The 24,779-nt window shown below is 40.7% G+C and overlaps 1 protein-coding gene across 1 annotated transcript in view; it reads right to left on the reverse strand.

Annotated features, from left to right (window-relative positions):
* Window positions 1-24,779, reverse strand: part of LOC142467315 (protocadherin-11 X-linked-like) — a 1,193,920-nt gene that overhangs the window by 637,091 nt on the left and 532,050 nt on the right. Inside the window, exon 4 of the mRNA XM_075572837.1 lies at window positions 4,679-4,750. Within this exon, the coding sequence (XP_075428952.1) occupies window positions 4,679-4,750 (72 nt within the window). The remainder of the gene's footprint in view (window positions 1-4,678; window positions 4,751-24,779) is intronic.

Here is a 24,779-nt window from a genome sequence, read left to right on the forward strand (position 1 = left end):
CTAAATAATTAATAGTTCTTCAGCATTAATTTAGTGTCAGTTTGATCAGTGAAGAGGATGCATTAATCGATCTATGGGCAGTACCAAAGATTCAGCTGATTGGCAAACACGGGACTGACCAAACATGCTTTTGGTTATAGAGGAAGTCCGTAGGGAGCTTAAAAATATTAGGAAAGATATTTGCATATATGAAGATGCACATTTAAATACCCTGCACTTCGGATACAACAAAAGAGTGGATGGGAAGACTAGAGTCACAAACTCATAAATATAGGGAAGGTCTTACCAGACTCAAAAAGAAAATAGGTGAAAGTTATAGCTGATTATAAAGAACATACTGTGTATCATTGATTGGTTGGTTTGCCTGACTCAGACACCCAATTACCAAGAGAGTCGACTTCGCTCACCTAGGTGTGTTCATATAGTAGGTACCCCTCCAAGTGTTGTATAAGTGACTCTCTCTGAACACTCCCACCTTCTTTCTTGCTCTGCGTAGCCACTGATTGAGCCACCTGTGCTGAAGCAAGGACTGATTGAGCCACCTGCGCTGAAGCAAGGACTGATTGAGCCACCTGTGCTGAAGCAGGGACTGACTGAACGACCTGTGCTGAAGCAAGGACTGATTGAGCCACCTGTGCTAAAGCAGGGACTAATTAAGCCACCTGTGCTGAAGCAGGCATATCCTGAAAACGTGAACTGTTGAGGGCCCTTGAGGACTGAAGCTGGCCACCCCTGCTCTATGCAGATATGGTGCATGATCTTTATGTAGATGATTTTGGGAGCCGCAGCAAATTTGAGCTAAGAACATTCTTTGCAGAGATGTAGAGAAACATCTTCACGTTTTTTGGATGGCAGATGAATATTCCTGTCTCCCTTCATCTTTGAAATGTTATATCATGTTACCGGGAAAGATTCTAACTGCTACACGACATGCCATTTGACTGAAGCATACAGCTTTGTCAAAAATGCTTCAAGCCTTCTGACAACCACGGTCAAGTCCTTTTTACACCTGCAGAACCGGAGCTTTTTATTAAAATGGTAACTATTACTGCAAAAATGGTACAGTAGTGTAGTTCTAGACACATTTAATTCAAACATTTAGCATCAATTTAATTTGATGGTATTCAGCGGGAGTGGCCAACTCCAGTCCTCAACGGCCACCAACAAGTCAGGTTTTAAGGATATCCCTGTTACAGCACTGATTGAGCCACTTGTGGTGATGCAGGGATATCCTGAAAACTTTACCTGTTGGTAGCCCTTGAGGACCACTCCTGGCAAACAGTATCATACTGTAGCTTGAATCAAGCAACTAAGAATGTTTGCAAATCGGGTTTCCCAATGGGGGAGAATGATACAGGTGTAACCGGCTTTACTGGGCTCATTTGTGCTTCAGCAACGTGTCTTTGGAAATCCAGATCATTAAACCACATGTTGACTGGTAGTCTGAGAGAAGCATTTCTGAGGCATTTCTTCCATCATCATTATGTCTAGGACGGTTTGTAATAATAAATGGCATATTTCTGCCATCAATTTCCTGAGGCCAATGCTAACACACTGAAATGTCGTTAGATACAGTAAGTAAAAGATTCCTTAATTACATTATGCTTTACAAGTAGAAATGCTGTTCAATTTCTGTCTTACTGTTTCATTCTGAGCCCTGCTGAAGACTCTAAAGGTTGTATGCACAGTAGGGGCGAAAAAGTGAACTGTACTGGACAACCGCGAAGTATGTCTCCACCTCATTTCTAGAGATAGGCAATTTTTGGGAATGGATTTGGTTCCACCACCGATCGTCCGGTTCCATTGATTTCCGGCCCAATCCCAAATTGGGCGATTCACCTTTTGTAGATTTTTTGTTATTGACAATACATTCAGCGGATTCCGTCACCCGCTGACAGATTTTAAGAATCCAATCGGCGGTTTCAGCAATCAGCACACGAATTGCTGAATACGCGGATTCGATTCTTGGTATCCGTCAGTGGATTGCAGAATCCGCAGAATGTATTGTTACAATTCACCAGCGCGTTTTATCCAAATGGCGGTTTTGGATGCATCCGCACGGATTTAAACTGTAACAATCCGTTGGCGGATTTTACACTGCGCAACGGATTTAGAATAGGAAAGCCCGGGAAGTTCCTCTAAACCGATTTGGATTGGTCCGCCTGTCCTTACTCATTCCCCTCTCTTGCAGTACAGGTGTGGCAGGGCTTGATTCCCTGAAAGTTTGACCACGACAGGTCCAAGAACACTGACATTTTGCTTGTGGCAGCTTACTTTGTTTTTCAGTGTTGGGAATAAAAATATCACCCTGTTTGTACAACACATGTGACTTTGAACGTGCAAATACTGTATACCAGGCAGTTAGCTTCCTGAACATTTCATAGGAATTTCTGAGGCTCTGTTCATACTTGCTCCTGGGTAGTGAGGGGCGTATTTTTGGCCAGAATGCAAATCCACCACGGATTGGCCAGTTCCTTTTGTCAGTGGATTTCAATGGATTAGTCTCCAAACGGCAGATTTTATTTTATTTCCCCCCCCCCCCCATTACTGAAAATGTGTCCGGCTAATTCAGAATCCGCAAGCTGATGTATTATGGGAGAAGTGTATAAGTAGGGGTGCAACCTCACAATTAAGCCATTGTGGTGTTCTGCGGACCAGATTTAAATTGAATCCGTTAACGTATTCTTTATAATCCATGAATCCGGGCCCCATTGACAGATTTTAAAGAATCCCAAGATGATGAAACCCGACCTCGGACCTCAGTGTGGGTCGGATCGGGTTTGAAAAGCCTGGGAAAATATACGGATTGGATTCAGACGTGTCCGCCCATCTCTATTCCTGGGCCAGACTCGTGCTCCTTCTTTATTGGATGATGCAAGTCAGTTTTCTGCCATAAAATCACTCTCCGTTCTCTGCAGTACATTCTGTTATGTAATGATAACTTAATAAAACAAGAGACAATAAGTTATAACAATGATGCTCAATTCCAGTCAGGTTTTCAGGATATCCCAGTTTCAGCACAGGTGACAATCAGTCTTCGACTGAGCCTCTGATTGAGCCACATGTGCTGAAGCTGGGATATCCTGAAAACCTGACCTGTAGGGGGTGCTTGAGGACTGGAGTTGAGCACCCCTGAGTACAACATGCAGAACAATGCATTGGTCCTTCTGCTGCCAAACTGATATGGAAAAATGCCCCGAAATAAATTCATTGTTGAAGCACATTCTCCAGGATCAGAGAATAACCAGTGATGGTGACAGACACATTAATGCAATATAACAGTTCCCAAAGTGTCCAAAAAAAGAGGTCCAATCCAAGAAAGATAATGTCTCTTCTTATTATTTGGAGGTTAGGCTCATTCATGGTCATCAAAAAACAAATCTACCAGTATAATTGGAGGATACATATGTAGTAAGACGTACTCTTTCCGGTGCCACGGCCAAAGCACCAAAAGTCTGCGGCGCCAGAGACCGTGCCTGCCGCGATCGCGCTGCGGGGGGTTCATGCCTCTGAAGGGGACCCTCCGCAGCGGTAATCCTCGGGTGCTGCGACCACGGGAGGCAGCGGCACCTGGAGACCGCAAGATGAGATACATCTGCATGTTAATTCTCCCAAGGTAAGAACACTTTGGAGAGATGTGGCACTTCCAGGGTTAATATAGAGCCTTTTCTACAAAAAGCAAATGGGTGTGAACAAGCGCGTTCACTTTCCAAACAAAGGAGTTAGCCCTGTCATCCAGGGTTCGAAAGCATATTGTCAACTTGGATTACGATAAAGAAATGCCTCGTTAGTCTCTATTACAAGTAACAGTAAGCCCATGTGCTTTGTTATAACAGCTGGAACACAGGAGATGTAAGAAAGAAAACCTATTTGATGCAGAAGCACCCTAACTCTTATTTAGTCTCCAAAGATGTGTCAAATATCTACCTATACTTTATTAATATTGACTTCGTACGCTTGAAATTTCCAAGCCAATGTAACAAGCTGTGCCCAAGAGGTATATAATTTGCTTCATGTAGCACTGTAATTTCAGCCCAATGATCACAAAACAGGCACTTGTATGATAAACTGTCCTTAGACCATACAATGGTTAATGAAAGATTTTCAATAACCTAACACAAGTCAAACAAGAACTCCTAACACAGTTGGGTTTCTGTTGCCAGAATGGTCTAATCAGTTATGCTATTTCTTGATTACACTTCTTCTTGTCCACTGATAGAACAAATGATATCTTGTTCAATCCAACAAAACATTCTTTGCGAAAATGAAGTGCCCGGCATTCAAAAAAAATATTGACATTTCCAAACACTTTCATCTGGAAATACAGAAAGGACCGCACCAAACAAGATTGGTTTGGAAACTACAATACTGAGAAGAAAATATTGAATAGCATAAGGGAATCAATCTGGGATATGTAAGATATATAGATAATATGTACATATGCAGTATACAGTAGAACACACTAAAAAATAAATACATCATCCATGTTACTGTGCAAAGGTCAATAACAGTAATATACAGTGAGCTATTGCTAAACAAATACTCGAGTCTGGTGAAAGTGACTGAGCAAAGTGACTCATATACGGAAACAGCCAATTAAAATTGATATCTGTGATAAATGATACTTGGCTGTCAAATTCAAATGAAGAGATAAGAAAACAAACTGATATAATTTTACCGGTGGCTGAATCCATGTCTCCAGACTTGATTCCTTTAAAGGAGTTTGCGGTTTTCCCACTTCTTTTGCGTGCTTTAAAATAAAGAAAATAAAAGAAAAAAATTAGATTTTTTTAAATATATATATATATATAATTATATAGACTGCAACATATTGATCACATAATTAATGCTAGGTGAAATTTTCACCAAAATTGAATATTTACAAGTTTGCTTGAGTAAAAAAGAAAAACATTGTTTTTTTTAAATCTGAATACCCGAAAAGGCGAAAACGAGCGAATGTTGACAAATTTGCCAGGATAATTTTCACCAAATTCACACAAAAAAAATAATGGCAATTGACATGATTTATTTATTTTTTTACAGGGTTTTTTTTTTTTTAGGAATTTGACAAATGTGTCCATCTCTACTCATCATTTTGGTTTAACGTGGATCTTGAGACAAGGCAAACAATGCAACTGTATACTTAAATAAACGGTAATGCTGATTCCGCTGCAGTGTGACCGTAACATTGTGACAAAGCAGCACATTCTCAAAGCTCCGAGTTTGCGGATTCGTGCGATCTGACCCAGTAAGCCAACTGAGGTCAATCTGGCTTTCTGGGTCAGAGCGCACAGATTGTAAAAGGCGGACCTTTGAGAAGATATCTCATACCATGTGTGGCCAACTCTAGTTCTCAAGGGCCACCACCATGTCAGGTTTTAAGGTTATCCCTGTTTCAGCACAGGTGGCTCAATCAGACTGAGTCAAAGACTGAGCCACCTGGGCTGAAGCAGAGACTGATTGAGCCACCTATGCTGCAGCAGGGATTTCCTGAAAACCTCACCTGGAGTCGGCCACCCCTGCCTTATACTATAGCATGGAAGTGGTGTGTAACCAAAGGAAAAAGAGCATTACTATCATCAATCATTTCTGACCTCAGTAGTTAACACTATAATAGAAGATTACATCATGTGTAAGCGATTCGAGTCAGGGTCTCCCTTTGCTTTATGTTGCTATTTACCTGTTGCCCGCAAAGTTCAAAAAAAGCTTTGAAACCTGTAAATTAAAAAAAGAAACTTGATATTGAAGTTGTAGCAAAATTCAACAGTTTCAATGGAACTTTGACATTGTTGAATTTTGCCAGAGATGATTTTTCACTAAAGTTGGAGATTTTGAGGGAGAGAAACTCATTTATGAGATCATCTCCTGAAACATTAATCAATACAGCACATGGGGGCAGACGCCAGAGCTCCGGTAAATAAGAGCAAATAAGACCACGTTACATATAAAGGACATTATTTTCCAAGTTTAAGGGGTATCCACAAAGCTAAATACAGCTGAACCCCGTTATAATGCGGTCCTTGGGGGCCACAGAATGAGACCGCGTTACAACCAGGATCGCATTCAAATTTTGCCACGTGATATCGGCATTTAGATCTCTCTCCTCTTTGCAGCTGTCTATCTTGCGCGGCTTCGCAGAGGAGGGCCACAACACACATACCCTACACTTTTTTTTTTAAACATTGAATCAATGCTTTATTGATAACGGACACATACACACACCTAAACTATGTGGGAATTGAACATTAATACATTTTGAATAATACACAGGAATCGAACCCAGGACCTTTCATATGCTAGATCAATTCGGTACCTCTACACCACACTGATTTGAGCTGTATATGCACAAAGAAAACGGTTGTTCGATATCTAATTAGCATGTAAAGCTATAGTAGCACCGTCTAGATTCAATAATATGGTGCTAAGCCTCTTACCCAAAGGTGGCATAACTCCAATGCAAACCCTCAATAGGTGTTTCATTAAAGTTAAAAATAAGAGTGGGAAAGAACCCCAGTAAATAACAATACGATAGTTAAATTATGCCCGACTGTGGTCTTAAACTTATTCAGACCCTATGAGTGAGTTGCAGCCTACCCGTGATTGCCTGAGAAGCAAGAAAGCACAGGAGAGTGTCAGTGTCCCCCGTAAGAGCATCAGACCCAAAACCGGAAGTGACGTCACAGGCTGTGGGAACGCACAGAGGAGGACACGGTCGCTCTCGATGGTTGTTGGTGAGATTGCGGCACAACCAGCTCTGGGACACATTGATTACTGCCTGTTATTCCTTAGCTGATGAAAGCCTTGAATCAGGGGTTAAATGTGGGAGTAAACAATCTCTTTGATCTGCACTATTTTTGTCCCTATCTTCTTTTGAGCATACGGGATATCCTCATCAACTACTAATGCCACAGTTTTGGAAATGCTTTGCTAAAAAGTTTAAAGTGTGAGTAGAACCATAGAAGATTTATTCATAGAGAGGTGTTGACATCTTGTTAAGTAAATTACAAAGCTTTATGAATCAGTCATGGAGAAAAACCACTGAACACACCTAAGATACCTGGGAAAGAAGCTATATTGAAATTCGCCTATTTTCCAGGTTTCTATCACTAACTCCTGTAAAGCAACCTGCAGGCAAACTGAAGTGAAAAAGTGGCAATATAGCATGGTTTGCAAATCCGGGCAACAAATGTTCACATTGAAAAAGAGACCCCCTTTTTTGTTTATGAATAATTGACTTATTGATGTGTTCATAGCATCACTGCAATATCTTTCTTAATTGTCCATTTTCTCCAGCTTATTAGCTTCTCCAACACAAACAAAAATGCATTGAAAGTAATTATTTTTAAATTGAGATCATGCTTATTCTTACATGCAGATGTACAGTAGCAAGCGTACGTGTCTCTGGTGCCGCTGCCACACATCTAGCGATCACGGCACATGGCACTGAAGGATTAACGCTGCACGTGTCCCATTTGGAAGCATGAGCTCCAACCAGCTCAATCACGGTTGATATTGTCCCCGGCACTGCAGACTTGTGCTTGTTAGTCTGTGGCTCCTGGGACAGTAAGTCTTGCTACATCTATATCAGGTCATTTGGCCAGTACCCCAAACACAGTCATACCAAAATCTTGTTCCTCATTAGAAACCCAATAAGAAGTGATTGCTCCATAAGTTTCCCACTGCTGGATGGAGAACCAGGATCTTGGATTTAAAGCTGCTGTTGCAACTGGTAAACTTGAAAATAGGGTTCAGATTGCTTCCACAATCGTTTTAGGGCACTTGTTTAGGTTTGAGTCTTTATTTAGCAGGGATTTCACCCAAAGTATAAGTCTGGTACAAATTCCTGCAACAAGCAGTGTTTAGGCAACACCAGTCCTCAAGGGCCACCAACAGGTCAGGCTTTCAGGATATCCCTGCTTAAACACAGTATCAGTATTTGACTGAGCCACTGATTGTGTCACCTGAGCTGAAGCAGCGATTTCCTGAAAACCTGGCCTGTTGGTGGCCCTTGGGGACTGGAATTGTCACCCCTGATTTACAGTGAAATCTATGACGGGGAGACCGGGAGTGACGGGGAAGCGGCTGTGCAGGTAGAGACTTGGCAAGGGGGTGGTTATTTGGGTTTTATTCACTGTTAATTACTTTTATTCATGCATGTGTGGGGGAGGTTGTCCAAACCTTGCAGGCGCCCGTAATTACACCCGACCACGTGATCGGGGGGTGTCCGTTTTTGGCGCGAACATACTTCCGCACTCCTGCATATATAAATGAGTCATTTACCCACACTAAGGTTACTCTTTGACACAGCGCTCTGACAGCACGAAACGCATTAGAGATACCTTCTTTGTTTGTAGCCCGGTCTACTCATGCCTTAAATTAAAGCATTTTTACTTGCTATCAGCCTCCAGCCCTTTAATTTTTTCAGCAGTGCTCCACCACTCTTTTTCTCAACTATGACGCAGAAGTACAGATTTAAGGATTGTTGCTTTATCCTCTGGTACTTTACAGCATCTTCACCTGGTTCCTTGCTCTATATGTTTTGATTGTATTTGAGTGTCTTTACACTTAAGGCCTTCAGCCCATTTAGCTGATGGCCGCATAGGGTGCCTTGTATGTTTGTACGGGTGTATATCTTTATTTATATAGCATCATAAGTGTACTCAGTGCTTTACAGACCAGTACAGTACAGGGAGTTATAATAATACAATAAGCGCAGCAAAGTCAGACAATAGGAAAGAAAAAAGAAAGCCCTGTCCCAGAGAGCTTACAATCTAAGTGTAAACTGTGCTGCATCAGGTAGATAATATAGGTGCTGTTTTAATGCTACAGTACTGCTGCGGCCGAGTTTATTCGAGCATTTGCCCGTTCTCGGCCGCAGCAGTAACCTGGCGCGCGCCGGAGGGTGCCGGGCGCGCGCTGAAGCAGCGGAAGAGCGCCCTCCGATCGGGGCGCTCTCCCTCCCGCTGCCGGGTCCGCCGGGTCCCCCGGAACCCCCTGCCGCCGTCCCCCACATCGCGGGAAACCAGGGCTCCCTCGGGGAGCCCTGGACGCGCGTGCAGGGGGTGCTGGCACCCGATGACGCGTGACCGCGCATCGGTGACGCGCGGCATGCCGAGGGAGTGGGGCTAGCAAGCCGGGGCATCCCCCGGCTTGCGGAACTAGCCCTGCTCGGATTAAGTGTGTCGGTAGTGTACATATTGTTTAAAAAAAAATTGGGACAGGCAGAGTTGTGTTGTGAAATACAAATGTAGCCAGACTTACTTTTCCCGTGCCCACGAGAGACTAACTGTAAATTCCCGGCATTTATTTGCAGATGCGGCGACTGAGCCGGGGCGTTGCAAAAATGGAGTTTAATATTGGCCGTGGTACTCTGTAGCAACGATAGGCGGCGCTAGTGTGTCTTTAATCTAAATGCAACATAACTCATCCCTTATTCCTGTTCATTTCAAATATGATATAATATCCCTTTTATTTCAATGTACAGTAACACACTACTTATTCTCCTAAAAACGTCAGATGACTAAAAAGTATTTTTAAAGTATGACATTTTTTTAGTACAATTAATGACAGCTTAGAGCGGTATATATATGTATATCTTTATACACCTCTATCTACAGTATGTTCACAGCAGTAATACATGGGACATATAGTAATAATATAACACATAATGGAAATAAGCGCTTGAGGCATAAGAATAACATTAGGAAAAGGAGTTATTGCCCTTAAGAGCTTACAATCTAAGTGATAAGTAGGAAGAACGTACAGGGACCATAGGAGGGCGTTCTGGTAAGTGCGTCTGCCAAGGTCGATGTATGAGATGTATAATATCAGCCAGCAGTGCTATCCATACGCTTCGTTAAAGAGGTGTGTTTTAGGAAAGGTCCTAGAGGTAGAGAGAGAGGCGCCAGTCGGATACTGAGGGGAAGGGCATGTGGGGACTGGGGCAGTGAGTGAGGACTGGGGCAGTGAGTGAGAGAGGTTTTAGGTAGGAGACGGCTTTAGATACAAAAGTGGTAGACAGAAGACATCCTTGAGAGATAAATAACAAAGACTTTATGAAATAATAAAATAACCGCACAGATAATTGTGCCGGCCATAGCTGAGCCATGGATAACAAAGTGTTCACGCGGCTGTAATCTCGCACCTCCTCACGGTCTCGGGGACAGTAAGTCTTGCTACAGCTGGATGTGGATATGCTCTTGAATGTTTATTTTGCTTTGCTGCAATCTCTGTTAAGACCCTTTTCAAGGTTTCTGTTGGTGGGTGAAGATTTTTTCGGACGTTCCTTTTCTTACTCCAAATCGCTAATGTCTTAATCACCTTTACAGTATAAGTAGGTTTTAACTTGGCTTATGAATACAGTAAATGTTCATTAGGAAAACGTGTTAATGGTAACATTTACGGACAGAGGAATATGAGCACATTGCGCAGTAATGAATTGTATTCCCTCCCACAGCAAATTTCTTGTAGACGCCTCTGGAGCATTGGGGATTGAAATGAATGGTTATTGCACCAACAAAATAAGGCAGTTAATACTGCATCCTACACTTAGAGGCTAACACACTATTACCAACTGATAAAACAATTTCCAGGGTATTATATTGCAACAAGAAAGGCGCACTTCATTAACAGTAGGGCCATCAATTGATTAAATGTATGTTCATCATTTGATGTTCTGCAGTCTGCATCGTCACTGTTTTGTGCTACTCTAAGAAATTACTGTGCCAGTTCAGGGAGATCAAATTATGTGGTCTGTCTAAGTGGAAGGTATCTAAGCAACTGCCTAGGAACTCAAAAGAACAGTGCAACAACAAACAGTGTGTGAGTGTATATATATAATCAGAAACAGGGCATGTACAAAACAAAATAAAAGTAAAGGGAGGGTGCATGCTGTCCAAAAAGATACAGAAAAATGAAAAGTCGACAGGCACATATATATCAATCAAACAGGGGATAAGGTGAGCAAGATGTAAACAAACAGTAAGAAGAATGTACCAATGAATGCTGCCAGAATGTATAAACTATACACAATAGCCAAACTAAAATATAGGGAAAGGAAACAAAAGGTGCAATCAAAGATAAGTAGGTGAACATGGGTTAAGGGACAACTACAAGGACATAAATGCCGAGAGTCCATAAGATTGTTCCAGGATGAGGTAGAACCTACAAATGAAAGAATTGCCAATATAGTGAAGTAAGTACAGTATGTATTGGTTATACAGCACAAGTGCAGCAGCTACTTACAATGTAGCAACTAATTTGAGCATTTCAGGATAAAATCAATTTCTTTCATTTTTAGGTTCTCCCTCGTCTTGGAACAATCTTATGACTCTCATTGCATGTATGTCCTTGTAATTAATTACCCTTAACAATATCTTTGATTGCACCTTTTGTTTTCTATATATATATCTGCCTTAAAGCAGCAGTCCAAGCTGCCATTTATTTATTTATTTTTCTCCTCTGATTTGTGCATCAATACAATCAACACAATGATAGTAATTAGCTGTTGTCAATCGATTCGTTCTCCTCTGATCGATCAGCAAAGATTTGGCTTAAGGGTTCACTAAATGGCTGTGTAGAACCAAAGAGGAGGACCAAAGATGCAAAGTTCTGCGGGGAAGATCATGTGACCAGGCAGTCTCTAGATACAATTGGGGCATTACTAGAGAGAGGGCACATGGCTCAAAATGGGGTGTGCCAGAACCTGTTTTAGAATAGGACGGGGATGTGACACTGTAAATGGTTACTATAGAAACTACAAATGTTTGTTACACTATAATACATTAAAAATGTAATTCGGAGTTGTTTCTCATAGTACAGAACTAATCTTTTTTTGTTAAATACCCATGTACTGTAGGATATTACTTGGTCTGCAGCTGTAAAGAGATATTTAAGTGAAAGGTTAATATTATGTGCCAAGAAATGTTAGAATTATTTTATCTTCCTCTCCAGCCATTGTTTTTAGCTTTAAATCCATAGTACTTTTTATCTATGACACTTTAATATCATTATATATTATTTTGTCATAAAGACTCAGTGCTGCTCCTTAGTCAGCTACTTCTACATAAGTGGATGAGTAGGGGTTCCACCATCAGCATTTATTATCCTTACATCTTACTGGAGTGGAAGGTAGAGCTTTTAGGATAATTTCTGCCTTCTCCTGGCTGTGAGAACCAGTGTTCTGCAAAGCCTCTCTAGCCAGGTTCCACGTGCCCTTTACCACCAAAGGAGGATGCAGGCAGTTTTGGGGAGCGCTCTGGAGCTCCGCGGTGGATGCCGGTACAGGGTGTCACCATCTTTGTTGCCCGCGCATGCGCAGAAGACAAGTCACGCATGCGCATAGAGCCCCGAGGTCGTGGAAGCAATTTTAGCGCAGTGTGCATGCGCAGACGCAAAACAACCTGGGATAGAATCCTTGATAATTGTTCTTTTGAACTAATGTGCCTAATTACGGCTCATCGTAGGAAAAGTTTGGGAGTTATAGATGAAGAGGTTAACAGCATTAAAGATGTTTTAGAACCCTTGGAACATCCGGTTTCAAAAAAACTGATAAATTATTACAGGAAAATCTGGACAAATTAGAAAGAGATTTTGGAGGTTAAGAAGAAAAAGTTTGAAAGGGAGGAGCAGATTATGCTAAGGGCCAACATAGAAATTGGAATCAGAGTAAAAATGATAACAAGAAAGAGAGCAGAATAATGGAGCAACAAAAAGTATATGAGCAAGCCAGAGACAAACAGAACAATACTGTCAAACCTCATGGAAATAAGCCATACTATACCCAGCAAACCAGGTTTTACAAGAAACCAAATGAGCATAAAAGTGAAAGATATGTGAGAGAGGATTATAGGAAACACTCATTTAGAGATCCTAAGTTTACACCAATGGAGTACAGGAAGTCATCACCATGAAGGGATGTATGGAGAAGAGAGAGAACAAGAGAAAGAAGCAGAAGGGCCACTCCTAGTTGTTCCCATAGAGAAAGCGATAGATCAAGAGGAAGAGAGAAAAACTATAAAGGTATATGAGGAATAGATCAACTAGTTATATTCACAAGATGTGGGTAACATGTGCATCAAAAAATATAAGTCCCAATAATAGATAATAAATTCTTCAGTTGAAGACACTCCAATATGATAGTGAGCAGCAATAAAACACCCTAATAGAGCTAAGGGACTAGTACCTAGTGCTGACAAGCACAATAAACAGTTCATAAATGATCCCATCCATACTAATATAAGGTAGTGATATGCAAGAAAAACTCACTTTTGATTTCCAGATTTCTTTTCAGAGGAGTGGTCCCATCAGGGATCCTTAACAGCGTGCAATCCACCAGGCGAGCAAGTAGAAGATGGGTGAACAAAGGCAGTGCACTGCCTAAAAATAATGGAGGAGGCTCATGGTGGCAAAAAGAATTCCATTTATTAAATAAGGGGATCAAGCATAACCCCTGGATAACACAGAAAACGTACAACTACGCGATTCAGGCCGTGCACCCTTTATCAAGGTGTATTCCAAACTAAACTTATCCAGGGGTTATGTTTGATCCCCTTATTTAATAATTGGAATTCTTTTTGCCACCATGAGCCTCCTCCATTATTTTTAGGCAGTGCACTGCCTTTGTTCACCCATTTTAGGTATATTCACAGGCCGAGAAATGGATATGGAGGTGAGCAGAGAACATCCAATCCTAATTTTTTAGTGGAGGAGTCCCATTCTGAGGAATAGGAGACACAACAAATTCAGTGCTCTAGAAGTCCAAGACCAGTGCAATCCGACATCAAAAGCCCCAAGAAAAATGGTACTAGAGGGCAAGCGAGGATGAAGGGGGAAAAAAGGTCAAAGAGGCACAATCATTGAAGAGTATCTTTAATATCAGTAAGAAAATCCTTACACCAGCACAGAACATGATTCTGGCTAAGGGATTAAACTTTGTGCCTACTGTCGGGTCTAGCAGCTGTGAGCTTTTTATTGACACTAACAGATATCTGGGAAACTGACACTGAAAATATTTTTTCTATAAAGACCTCAGGGAGAGAAGTACCTCCTGGGAATACAATGCCTTGAGAGGGCACTGGACTCACGGTGTCCAGTGAATTTAGTGAACAGTTTACCATACCAAACTCAAAGAAAGATCCTCGTTTTACCCTAGTTTCTGCAAAGAGAATCACTCGTAGACATTCTATAATTTTATATTAAAGGGGTTCGAGGACATTACCAAGGAGAAAAATAAACCATTTAACAACAATCTCAATGAGGCTGAGAGGATGGCTTTTAAACAACTGGGAGACTGTACAGATCTAACAATCAAACAAGCCGACAAAGGTGGTGTGGTCGTGGTCATGGATACTTACTGTACTACTATGAGAAAGAAGCAAATATGATACTGAATGAGGTAAACATCTAAGAAAAATTGGGGAAAGACCCGACTGGTGCATTTATGGAGGAATTTCATGTCCTCTTATCAGTTGTGAGGTGCTAAGGGATTCTCACAGAAGAGGTGTTTTGATATCTTTGCAGGAGTAAACCTGTCTTATCAGTGTTTTACTTTATTTCAAAAATACATAAGAACCTCCAGGAACCACCGGGAAGGCCGATTTATTTCTGGCATCGGCTCACTAACAGAGACTCTCTCCAAATATATCGATATATTCCTTAGCAAATATTTATTTATTTTTATTTATAAAATATTTTACCAGGAAGTAATACATTGAGAGTTACCTCTCGTTATATGTTATTGGAATCAAATCGTATCTAAGAGATATGATGCATATCCTGGATATATTGAATAAAACAGAATGGAAGGAGGAGTATGTGTTAATCACATCAGATATCACATCCCTCTAAACATCGATTAGTCATGCTCAAGGCTGTGAAGCTATCAGATAAACTCTAAGTGGTGACCCTGATATCTTGGAGAGGCAAGCTACATTTTTATTGGACAGTATCTCTTTTATTCTTGAGCACAATTATTTTTGGTTCAACTGCGATTATATTTTACAGAAATATGGCATGCTGATGGGGACCAAGCTATGCAAATTTATTTATAGGTGTCTGGGAATCCGAGCACATCTGGATCCATAATCCGTTTGGTTTGAACCTGGTCCTCTGGAAAAGGTATATAGATGACATCTTTTTTATTTGGAGGGGGGACCTCGGTACTTTAGATTCATTTTTAATATAGCTGAATAGTAATTAATTGAATCTAAGATTCACTAGCAAGTGGGGCCATGATGAGATCTAATTCCTGGATCTGGTTGTCCACATAGAAGTGAACAAGATTAATACGACAACATTTTTTAAAACAGTAAATGCAAACAACTATGTCCTTATAACAAGTCGCCATCATCCAAGGTGGATCAGTAACATACCTTTTGGACAGCTGAAACGAATAAAGAGAAATTGTACAAAGAATGACGTTTTTAAGAAACAAGCTGAAATCCTAAAAACAAGATTCTTAGAGAGGAATTATAACCCTACAGGTATTAAACATGCAATTAAAAAAACAGAAAGCAACGAAATGGACACTCTCCTTGTCCCAAGGACAGACGGAGTCTGAACCAGATTTCCAAACAGCCTTTATAACAAGGTACAACTGAAAGGCAAACAAGATAAAAGGTGTTATAAATAAATACTGGCACATTCTGCAGGGAGACACAGTCTTGGGAAGTGAGATCGAAGAGAGACCCAGACTTATTTTTAAGAAAGCACCAAACCTAGAGGGTAAAATAGCACCGAGTATCCGCAAAGAAAATAAAGATAAAGATGGGTGGCTTAATAAACCTGTTGGCTTCTACAAATGCATTATGTGCAAAGCATGCTCGTTTGCCTCAGAGGAGAAAATACATTTTAAATCAAATTATACAGGGGAATGTTTCAAATTGATACAGATTTGCAATTGTAAGACAAGTTATGTCATTTATGCTCTGGAGTGCCCTTGCGGCTTGCAATATGTTGGAAAAACATGCAGGCCACTATGGGTTCACATACTAGAGCATATTGGCAATATTGGAAAAAAGATGCAGATTCACAGTGTGCCCAAACATTTTTCTGAAGTGCATAATGCAAATCCAGCCAGACTCAAATACAGAGCTACAGTATCGAATGGATAGAAAGACACTGGAGAATAGGGGACAGAGGACGCAGACTTATTCAAAGAGAAAGCTATTGGATCTTTAAACTGAAGAGTCTGGTCCCCGAAGGTCTAAATATAGATATAGACATCGCTGCCTTCCTCTGAATGTATAATATAATTTTTTAGACTTATCCATCCGTTTTTTATACTATGATCATGCCATTTGGTTTAGGATACTCCTTTCCCCCCATGTTTCTCTTATCTTGTTGGATGTACTCTGATGTCCCATGCTGCCACCTATATAGATCTTGTATCATATTTTTACCATTTGCTATTGCATCTGCCCTGTTTTTGTATATATTATACTAATTGGAGCTTTCTGTTCCCTTAGAGTTGAACTGCAGGACTTGATGATACTGTTATACTGTACACTGGTTGTTTATAGATTTTTTAATTCATCTTTGTTGTGCATTTATTGTCATGATTTTAGGTTGTTCATTGTAGGATATATCCTGCAGGTTTTAATTATTTTGTACTTTGTAAAAACATCATTAAAGGATTAAAGAGATTTTAAGTGTTTTTTTTTATTATTTACGAGCCTAGCATAGTATATGAATGTAACAGTATACTATGTGGTTTTCTGGCAGCCATTATCTTGAATGACATGTTCTATAATGCATCTAATTTGGATTGGCTGCAAGACAGTCATCTTGCAATCATCACGCAATCAAGGACCCCTGATGAAGCAACTCTGCGAAACGCTTAGGGTCATGATTGCGAGTGATTCAGCAAAGTGTTCCCTGGCGGTCGACGTCATCACGTGCGGACACCAACCATGTGAGTTGTGGAACGTGGAAGTGCCGGCTACGGAGTCAGCGCAAGGTGCTGACAGCGCACTAGCTCCAGTGCAGAAGCTTGCATACCCGCGGGACCCCCACCTCCATCGTCAGATTCTCTTCTATGCTGTGCTGTGTACCATACAAATGTCCATACAGAGGGCTACTGCTGTATGTGAGTAGCTTTTTGCTATTATAAATATTTCCATTATACTAGTGACTTTCTACACTATTGTGTCCATTTGCTTCTGTTTCATATGGTTTAAGCATACGTGGGACAATACTTAGATTTAACACATTGAAGTCCAGCCCCCAGTGAAACCCATTTTGAGAGTTCACTGTTGTCATGGGCCTGCTGTATTTATTTGCTATATGTGAGTGCATATCCCTAGGAAGTTCATTTTTACAAGCTGTTGGAAACAGACAGAAGTGCACCACTTTTTTTTCTTTTATTTATTCTATGTTCCTACTGGTTATCTGCGCTCCCAAAATTTTCGCCCCAAAACTACTTTTGAGGATCACGAAGGAAGGTTGGGCAGCATTGCAGTGGTTGTTTTATTATTTTATTATATTCTATTGCATTCACCGTTATATGTGATTGATATTTTATTCACTTATCAACGGCCATCAGCACGTTCAAATCTGGGTTTACACTGTCACGGGAGCGCCAGGTGAATATTTGTTTACCTGCACAATAGTAGCGGTGGCCATCTTGTATGAGGCTCTGCGGGGGAACAACACATTCTGAAGCCTTAGGGCTACAGATCACATGTAGGCACAATAGTTAAGAGTCAATAAGGCTCTGAGGATCTCGGATGACTAAGAGATATATTTGGCGTAATGCAGGGACAACGCCAATCGGAGCAGGGACACAGAGGGGTAAGGTAGTGTCTGGATGCAAGTGGCTTGCAGTCTAGGCAAGTTTACCCCCTTTACGTCCCAGTTAGGACCCTGAGCCTGTCAGCTTGTGGTGCTATAGGGAAGGCCCCAGATAGGGATGCTCCCCAGTAGCACTGATAGTGACAGGCATTGCTGCTGTGACCAGATGGCTACGTGGTGGATTACAGCCTGCGGTCTGGGACCAGACACGGGCATATAATATCAGAGACACTATTATAGGGACACACTCGGGAGATCCCTCCAGACATGGGTGCCTGAAGATCAGAGTGCGTGGGACCACGTCACTGACCAGTGGACCAGTCAGTCAAGGCGGCCTGGTCTGGACCAAGACCAGGAAGGTATTGCATCAACATGTGCACCAACGGCCATACACACAGTGGGTAGTGCTACTCCACATGAACACTATTTGGGTGGGCCTGGATTCTATGGGTACCACCGAGGTGGCGTTGTGGTGTGGGTATATCTTGCGGGTTCGTATAGTATTGCGTTACATTGTAATAGTACTGCTATAGTACTTAGGTTAAGTAAAGATAAGTTGTTATACCACCGTGTGTATATTTATTCCTTTACTGTATGGGTTCCTGGGAGGGGCTATCCTACTGTGTTAGGATCCTTCTCAGGTGGAGGCCCTGTGTGCTAGTGAACAAGATCACTCCAGGATCCCATCACCAGAGGATCAGGCCTCCTGGTAGCCACTCGGGTAATGGCAGTGCAGGTATTTTTCCTAGACACAGGGGGAAGGATGCTACACCTCTTTGTTGGCTGGAATTGGTAGACAAAGTGCATGACACAGCTCTGCAGCGGCTCCGTCTTTCACTGCAAGTAAGAACTGCAGGTTGGGGTACACTGTACTAGAGCTACCAAAGTAATTGGTCACTCAGAAAAAATTGGGCAGTGACCAACGGTGTTACTTTCATTGAGTTTTGTTTTCCTTTTCCATTCTTTGTTTTTATAAATGCAGCAGTTCTATAAATTTATGGTAAAGCAGTTTTCTAAGCTGCCAATCGATCCGTTCTCCTGTAATCGGTTACCAAAAATCCTGCTTCCCAGGGCACCCGATATGGCCTCCTATTTCAAAAGACGAAGTGCTGCGGCTTTCTAAATGGTTACTATAGAAACACAAGGATGCTTAATGCATCAAACACCATTAACAAGGGCATACACACAGTAAGTATTATCTTATGCTACACATACAGTATATTGAGTGAAATAATGCTTTAAACCCTTAAGTGCAGGAGGGCCTTCCTTCTGGCAATATGACCAGAGTGACCCTTAACCCGGAAGTGGAAGAGGTGGTGTCCTCCTGTTCCATTTCCCTTCGCTGCAGATCACATCCGGCGCTCTCTAGGAATGTAGGACGCAATGTAAGATGCAAAACGAGCACTCCTGGAATGCCAGACCCCATAACATAGTGACCATGTCTTGGGGCAGCAATGAGTTAAAGCAGAAGTCTGAGTTGATTGTTGGTTCTTTTGTATTGTATTGTTTACTTACAACAATAGATAGGAGGGGTGGGGGGGTTGGAGTATAAGTGATATTCTCCCCCAAAGTGGTTCACTTGCTTTGCACTCATGTGGGGTTCAATATAAATACAACTTAGCATGCAATAGGGCTAACGTGAGGATAGGATTGTAGTTTCATTTAGCAGTTATTAATTTAACTTCTGAAATCACATAAAGATTACATATGGCCGTCTCTAATCTTGAACAGAGATTAATACTATGAGGTAGAAAAGTCGAATCACAAATATTGTATTTGACTAAAAGCTAACCAACATATAAATCTGTGATGGTGGGAAGCTACCTTTATATTCCGACAGCTCTAAAAATAATTACATAAGTATCACATGGCTAATTTGGCAACAGATTGTCACAAACAGCTCTCCCTGCAGTGTCACTGCCTATTTAGAACATTTCCCTACAGCTACAACGTGTTATTTTTACTAGTATATTTAGTTGTCCTGTATATTCTTGTAAAAGTAGGGGGTGTGATAAGTTTTGTGTCTGTTATATAAGCTCCTTGTTACTGATGATATACTTCCCAATGTAGACAAATAAGTCAGCGGAGAGTGTTGGTGGTGTCCACCGCTGAGTATGTCAGAGACTTTCTTACTCTCCAGTAAGAACCTTAACTTTTAATAGCATAGAATAATGATTTTATTATAGTGCAGCTAAATATACTGAGTAGTATTATTGGTTCGCAAAGACTACACTTCAGCTAGACTTGCTCTACATGGCTCTAAGTAACATGAAGCCCTGTAACTTTAACGGAGTGCTCACCACAAACAAGGTGTGACCGCGAGGCCGAGGTGGGGATAGATATACAACACCAACCCACAACCGCATGGGCGTGTCTGGAGTGTAGATAGGTCGAGGTAGCCGTGTCAGGATTGGAGAGATGCAGATCATCGTGGTACTTTTTCGAGGTCGGGGTTGGAGTGGTGCGGATTCAAGAAGAATAGCCGAGGTCAGAAACAGAGGAGCTAGGAACCGGAGTACGGCAAGACTGTGGAGGGAAGACAGCATTGAACACTTCGCACATACAAAGGTTTATGCTCAGACGATTTGCCAGTGGGCCGGCTGAGCATATATAGGATACAGGTACCAATGAGGTAGCAGACAGGATGAGGCATGTCAGCAAGACTGACCGTGATAGGCTAATGAGGTGCAGGAAACATGAAGGGGATAGATGACGGGGCTTGTGTGCACACTTACCGCGCACTGCCTGTGCGCGCTGCGTGCCGATGACGTTGCTGCATGGGCAGAGCCTGGAGGTGGAACCAGAGAGGGTCCCGCCCCTAGTATGGCGGCTGTCCCAGGAGAAGGGAGAGAAGCGTCAAGGATGACAGAAGATACAGGGGGCCCGATCACGGGTTGGGGTAAGTGCGGATCACGGGTCTTGACAGGAACAACGTCTGTGTCATCACTGTGATGTAATAACATGCCCGATGCTCATTTCACTCTACTACAGAGCTTCATCAGAGGGAAAAATATCTCTCCTGCCTCCCTCATGTGCCATTATGTTGCTATGGTAATATTCAAGATGTATTCCCATTGCTTGATACTTCCTCATCATTAATTCTGCCACAGGTCAACTCATCAGGGGCTGAAGAGAATATCTAGATGAGCACAGATATTACATTACTAATTATGCTATGATTAAAAACAATAAAGATAAATGTAACATAAAAGATGTGTGATTATTTGTCATAACAATGACTAAAGATTAAACATTATTCATGTAAGTTAGAGTATAAAAAGGCAGGTATAAATTGAAATAGCCATATAAGAATTATACAGATTTATTTAGTTAAGCGTTTAGTTTTATGGACAATGAATTTGGATGTAATATTCCACATACAGTCAAGCATGTGTGAAATCTCTGAAACAATCTACATCGTAGGGACATCCTATTAATAACAGCACTCCAAATGTCTTTAATATTTTTCCAACTACTCTACAAGACATGTTGTATAGTTCTTGATGAACAGCATGTACCACATATATATTTTTACGAGGCAGCTATATACAAATAGTGCTGTTTAGATAAATGGGATAAATTTAAAACGCATTTAGAAATCCATTCAGGTGCATTTCGCAAAAGTGTTTTTATCAATGTCTCCCCCTCTTGGCTTTTACCAATTGAGAGTAGTTGTTGTTGATTTTCTACTTGCTGTGGGTTTTTTTTTATTTTGTTTACTTTAAATCTCTTCTTGCACTGTCCTAAGCTTCCCCCCTCCAAGCCTCCTCCCCCCCCCCCCCCCCCCACACACATCTGATGCTTTGTTCAGGAGAAATCACTTACAATATTAAGTATCCGGGAAGTTAAAATGAAGCTCTAAAGTTACCATGGTAACTTCGGAAGCTAGAGATTAAAAACTATACTGTATACGCTTCTGGGAGGATTGCTTAGAAAATTCTAGTATTGCTAATAAACACCAACAACTTTTGATTTCAGGCAGATCTAATGGATCAAATATTGCCAAGTGTGCTTCTGATATCTATTGCTGTATATGGGTTATTCATGATAAATCAAAATAGAAGCAATGAAGAAATGTTTGTAAAAAAGCACAATAAAGAAAATATACACAACTAAGACCTTCCATGTGGTTGACTAGCATTAATCAGAAAATATTATGCTCCACAAACAGTACTTTAAATTGAAATTCAAAGATAAAGAACATCTTGTGTTTGGAAAAGGTCCATTTCATAGTGCTTTGTTTAAAAAATGTGAAGTTAGCCTTCCGCAATGTGTATCATTTATATTACACATTAAGTTGACACTAAATTTGTCTGATTGTGTGTCAGTGTTCAGATGTGACAAGGAATGCATTACTTCCTTTAAGCACGACACACCCCACTCTGAAAGCGTTAGAATCACGTACATACTGTATGCATATGTATTGAGAGCTGTGCATCTAACGTTTGTAAATAGAATACAAGTCTGAAGCAGCCCACTGAAATCTGATCATATTGGAGATTACTCATGGAGTCCATATTACCCTCAAGTTATGGCTGCAAACTATGGGCAAAACCAGGGCAAATAATCGGCACTAGATTTAGCAGAAAAAAACAATCCCTGTGCGATTTGTTTCTATGTTAAAACTGGTGCTATTTGTTTGCATTATTTTTGTCCAAGTGTTGCAGCTAAGGGACTTTGATACATCACTCCATATATGTATTAATTTTAATAACTAATGGATTTTGTTTGAGAGTAAACCCCCTTCTCGAAGGGAAAATGTACATTGGCTAAGTTTTAATTATATTAGAATATTGTAAGCTGAAGAGGTTCAGTAGGCAAATATTTTAGTTTTATTACACCTAATTTTGCTGTTTTAGTTTACATGGTAATGGTGTTATGACAGCTAATTTAATTTAAAATATATATTTGTCAACATAAGTGCTCTCTACAGCTGAGTTTTTATCCCAACCAGGAGCCGTTAGCTCTTCATGCTAATTAACAAAATGTTTATTGAGACACTCACAGCTAAATAAAGTCTTCCAACACTTCTTGTACTGATCTCCATTTACATCAAAAAGATCTTTGTACAGACCATGCCACTAATGTAGGTGCAGTACAAGAAGATCAGGGTAAAAGATGTGCCAGGGAGTAGACTGAATAGTTATGTTATGTACAGTAGGTGACTGCAGTGTGATGTCCCAAGACTAAACATGCCTTGCTATTATTAATGTAGATCCTATTAACATGAGAGTTAATATATGTTGTGTGTACATTGAGTCAGCTTTCGATTAAATAAAGTATCCTGTTTAATGGGACATGGTTTTCTTGGAAACCTTTATGCTACTTGAACTCCCTGCTAATCTGTGAAATTAAAAACAATCAACCTAAAATCTGTAAAAATTAAGTTCTGTTCTAATTTGCTGTTACAACGGTTATTGAAAGGAGCAGTTCTCCATTGGTGGGCCACATACAGAGGGTGCTTCACCTGCGGCTCCCAACCCCTGACAACCCCAGCAGCTCACTGCCCCACTCTCCCCTGTGCAGAGAGAGCGGAAATGTTGCTGGTATGGATAATAGCTTCTTCCTGCTCTTTGACCTGCCTTAATGCTAATTACAAGTTCCCAGTGTAAGGAGAGGAGTGGGCCAGTATCGATCACTGTGCCGGCATTAGGAAGCTGACTGGAGGGTACATGTATGTAATGTGCGGCCCTTTTGAGGGCTTAAGGCCTATCACTGACCTACACTACAATATGTAACCAGGTGCATTTTACTAAAAAGGAAGTAACAAAGGAAGGAGAGGGAATAGGGGTACGATACCTTTTATTGGACCAACAAGTAGTTGAAATGTTACAAGCTTTCCAACCTCTCATGGTCCTTTATCCAGAAATACAAAAACAATATTGTTATATAGATTGTTGTTAAGAGGGATATCTGGTTACAATGAATGTTGAGAGGAGGTGGGAAATAAGGTAAGATAGAAACATAAAAGAGACATAAAAGGCTTTTCTCTATTGAAATGCGAAAGCGGCCTAGACATTAAAAAGACTTGAGTGGGAGGAGAATGAGACAATAGAGAGAATATGTGTACAAATCTTTCTATAGATATTTACTATAGACATATTTTTATTATATATACGGTGTATATCAAGGGGTGTCCAGTTGCGAACTGAATATGTCTTGCTCACTGGTAGAGTAGCTCAAATGAAAGAATTGGTGCTGCTTCGGATCTTATGGTCATTAGCAGCAAAAAGAGAAATCTGTGGTGGAGCTCATATAGTATTATAATATATAAATCCAAACATATAATAACTAACGAACACCATTCTACCTCACAGGCTACTCCAGAATTGTTTTAGCTTGTTCACTATCAAGAAAATGATCACAAGTTTGTCTATGTTACGCTCTTTGTATATGTTCTATGTTTTTAAACTCTACCATTAGAATTATGTGAGCACAGTTCTATGTCTCCCCTCTTTTTAAATATAATAACAATTACAAATTCATTTTAAAATCTATTCATATATCCACATGGTGTGCGCTAAATAGGATCTCTTTCTCCGTGGGGTCTCCCCACATATTTCTCTTTTTGTTGTTATATATACACAATTTGAAGAATGGAGTGTTACATTTGTTTAGTGATGTGCAGGAACACTAGGGTTGGCTAAATATTGCTGTCAATAAGACAAAAATGAAAATGATATTTCGGTAATCTTGGCGAGAAAATCTGTCTTCCAATCTACAGTATTACTTTGTACTTCTACAGAAATTGCTTGAGATATCACAAGTGGCCACCTGTTTGTATACATGATTTTAAGATTATATACAATGAATGGGCATACATGACTTAATTTTATCAGGGCTGATATCAACGATGGGACAACCATTTACCCAATTGTCTTTATTTTAATGGACACAGTCTCTGGCAGCTCCCAGCATACAGAAAGTCATACATTTGCTGAACCTAGATGCATTTTCTTATTTCTTCAGGGGGAAAAAAAAGTAATGAA

This window comes from Ascaphus truei, chromosome 16, assembly GCF_040206685.1.
Source record: "Ascaphus truei isolate aAscTru1 chromosome 16, aAscTru1.hap1, whole genome shotgun sequence".
Classification (NCBI taxonomy): Eukaryota; Metazoa; Chordata; class Amphibia; order Anura; family Ascaphidae; genus Ascaphus; species Ascaphus truei.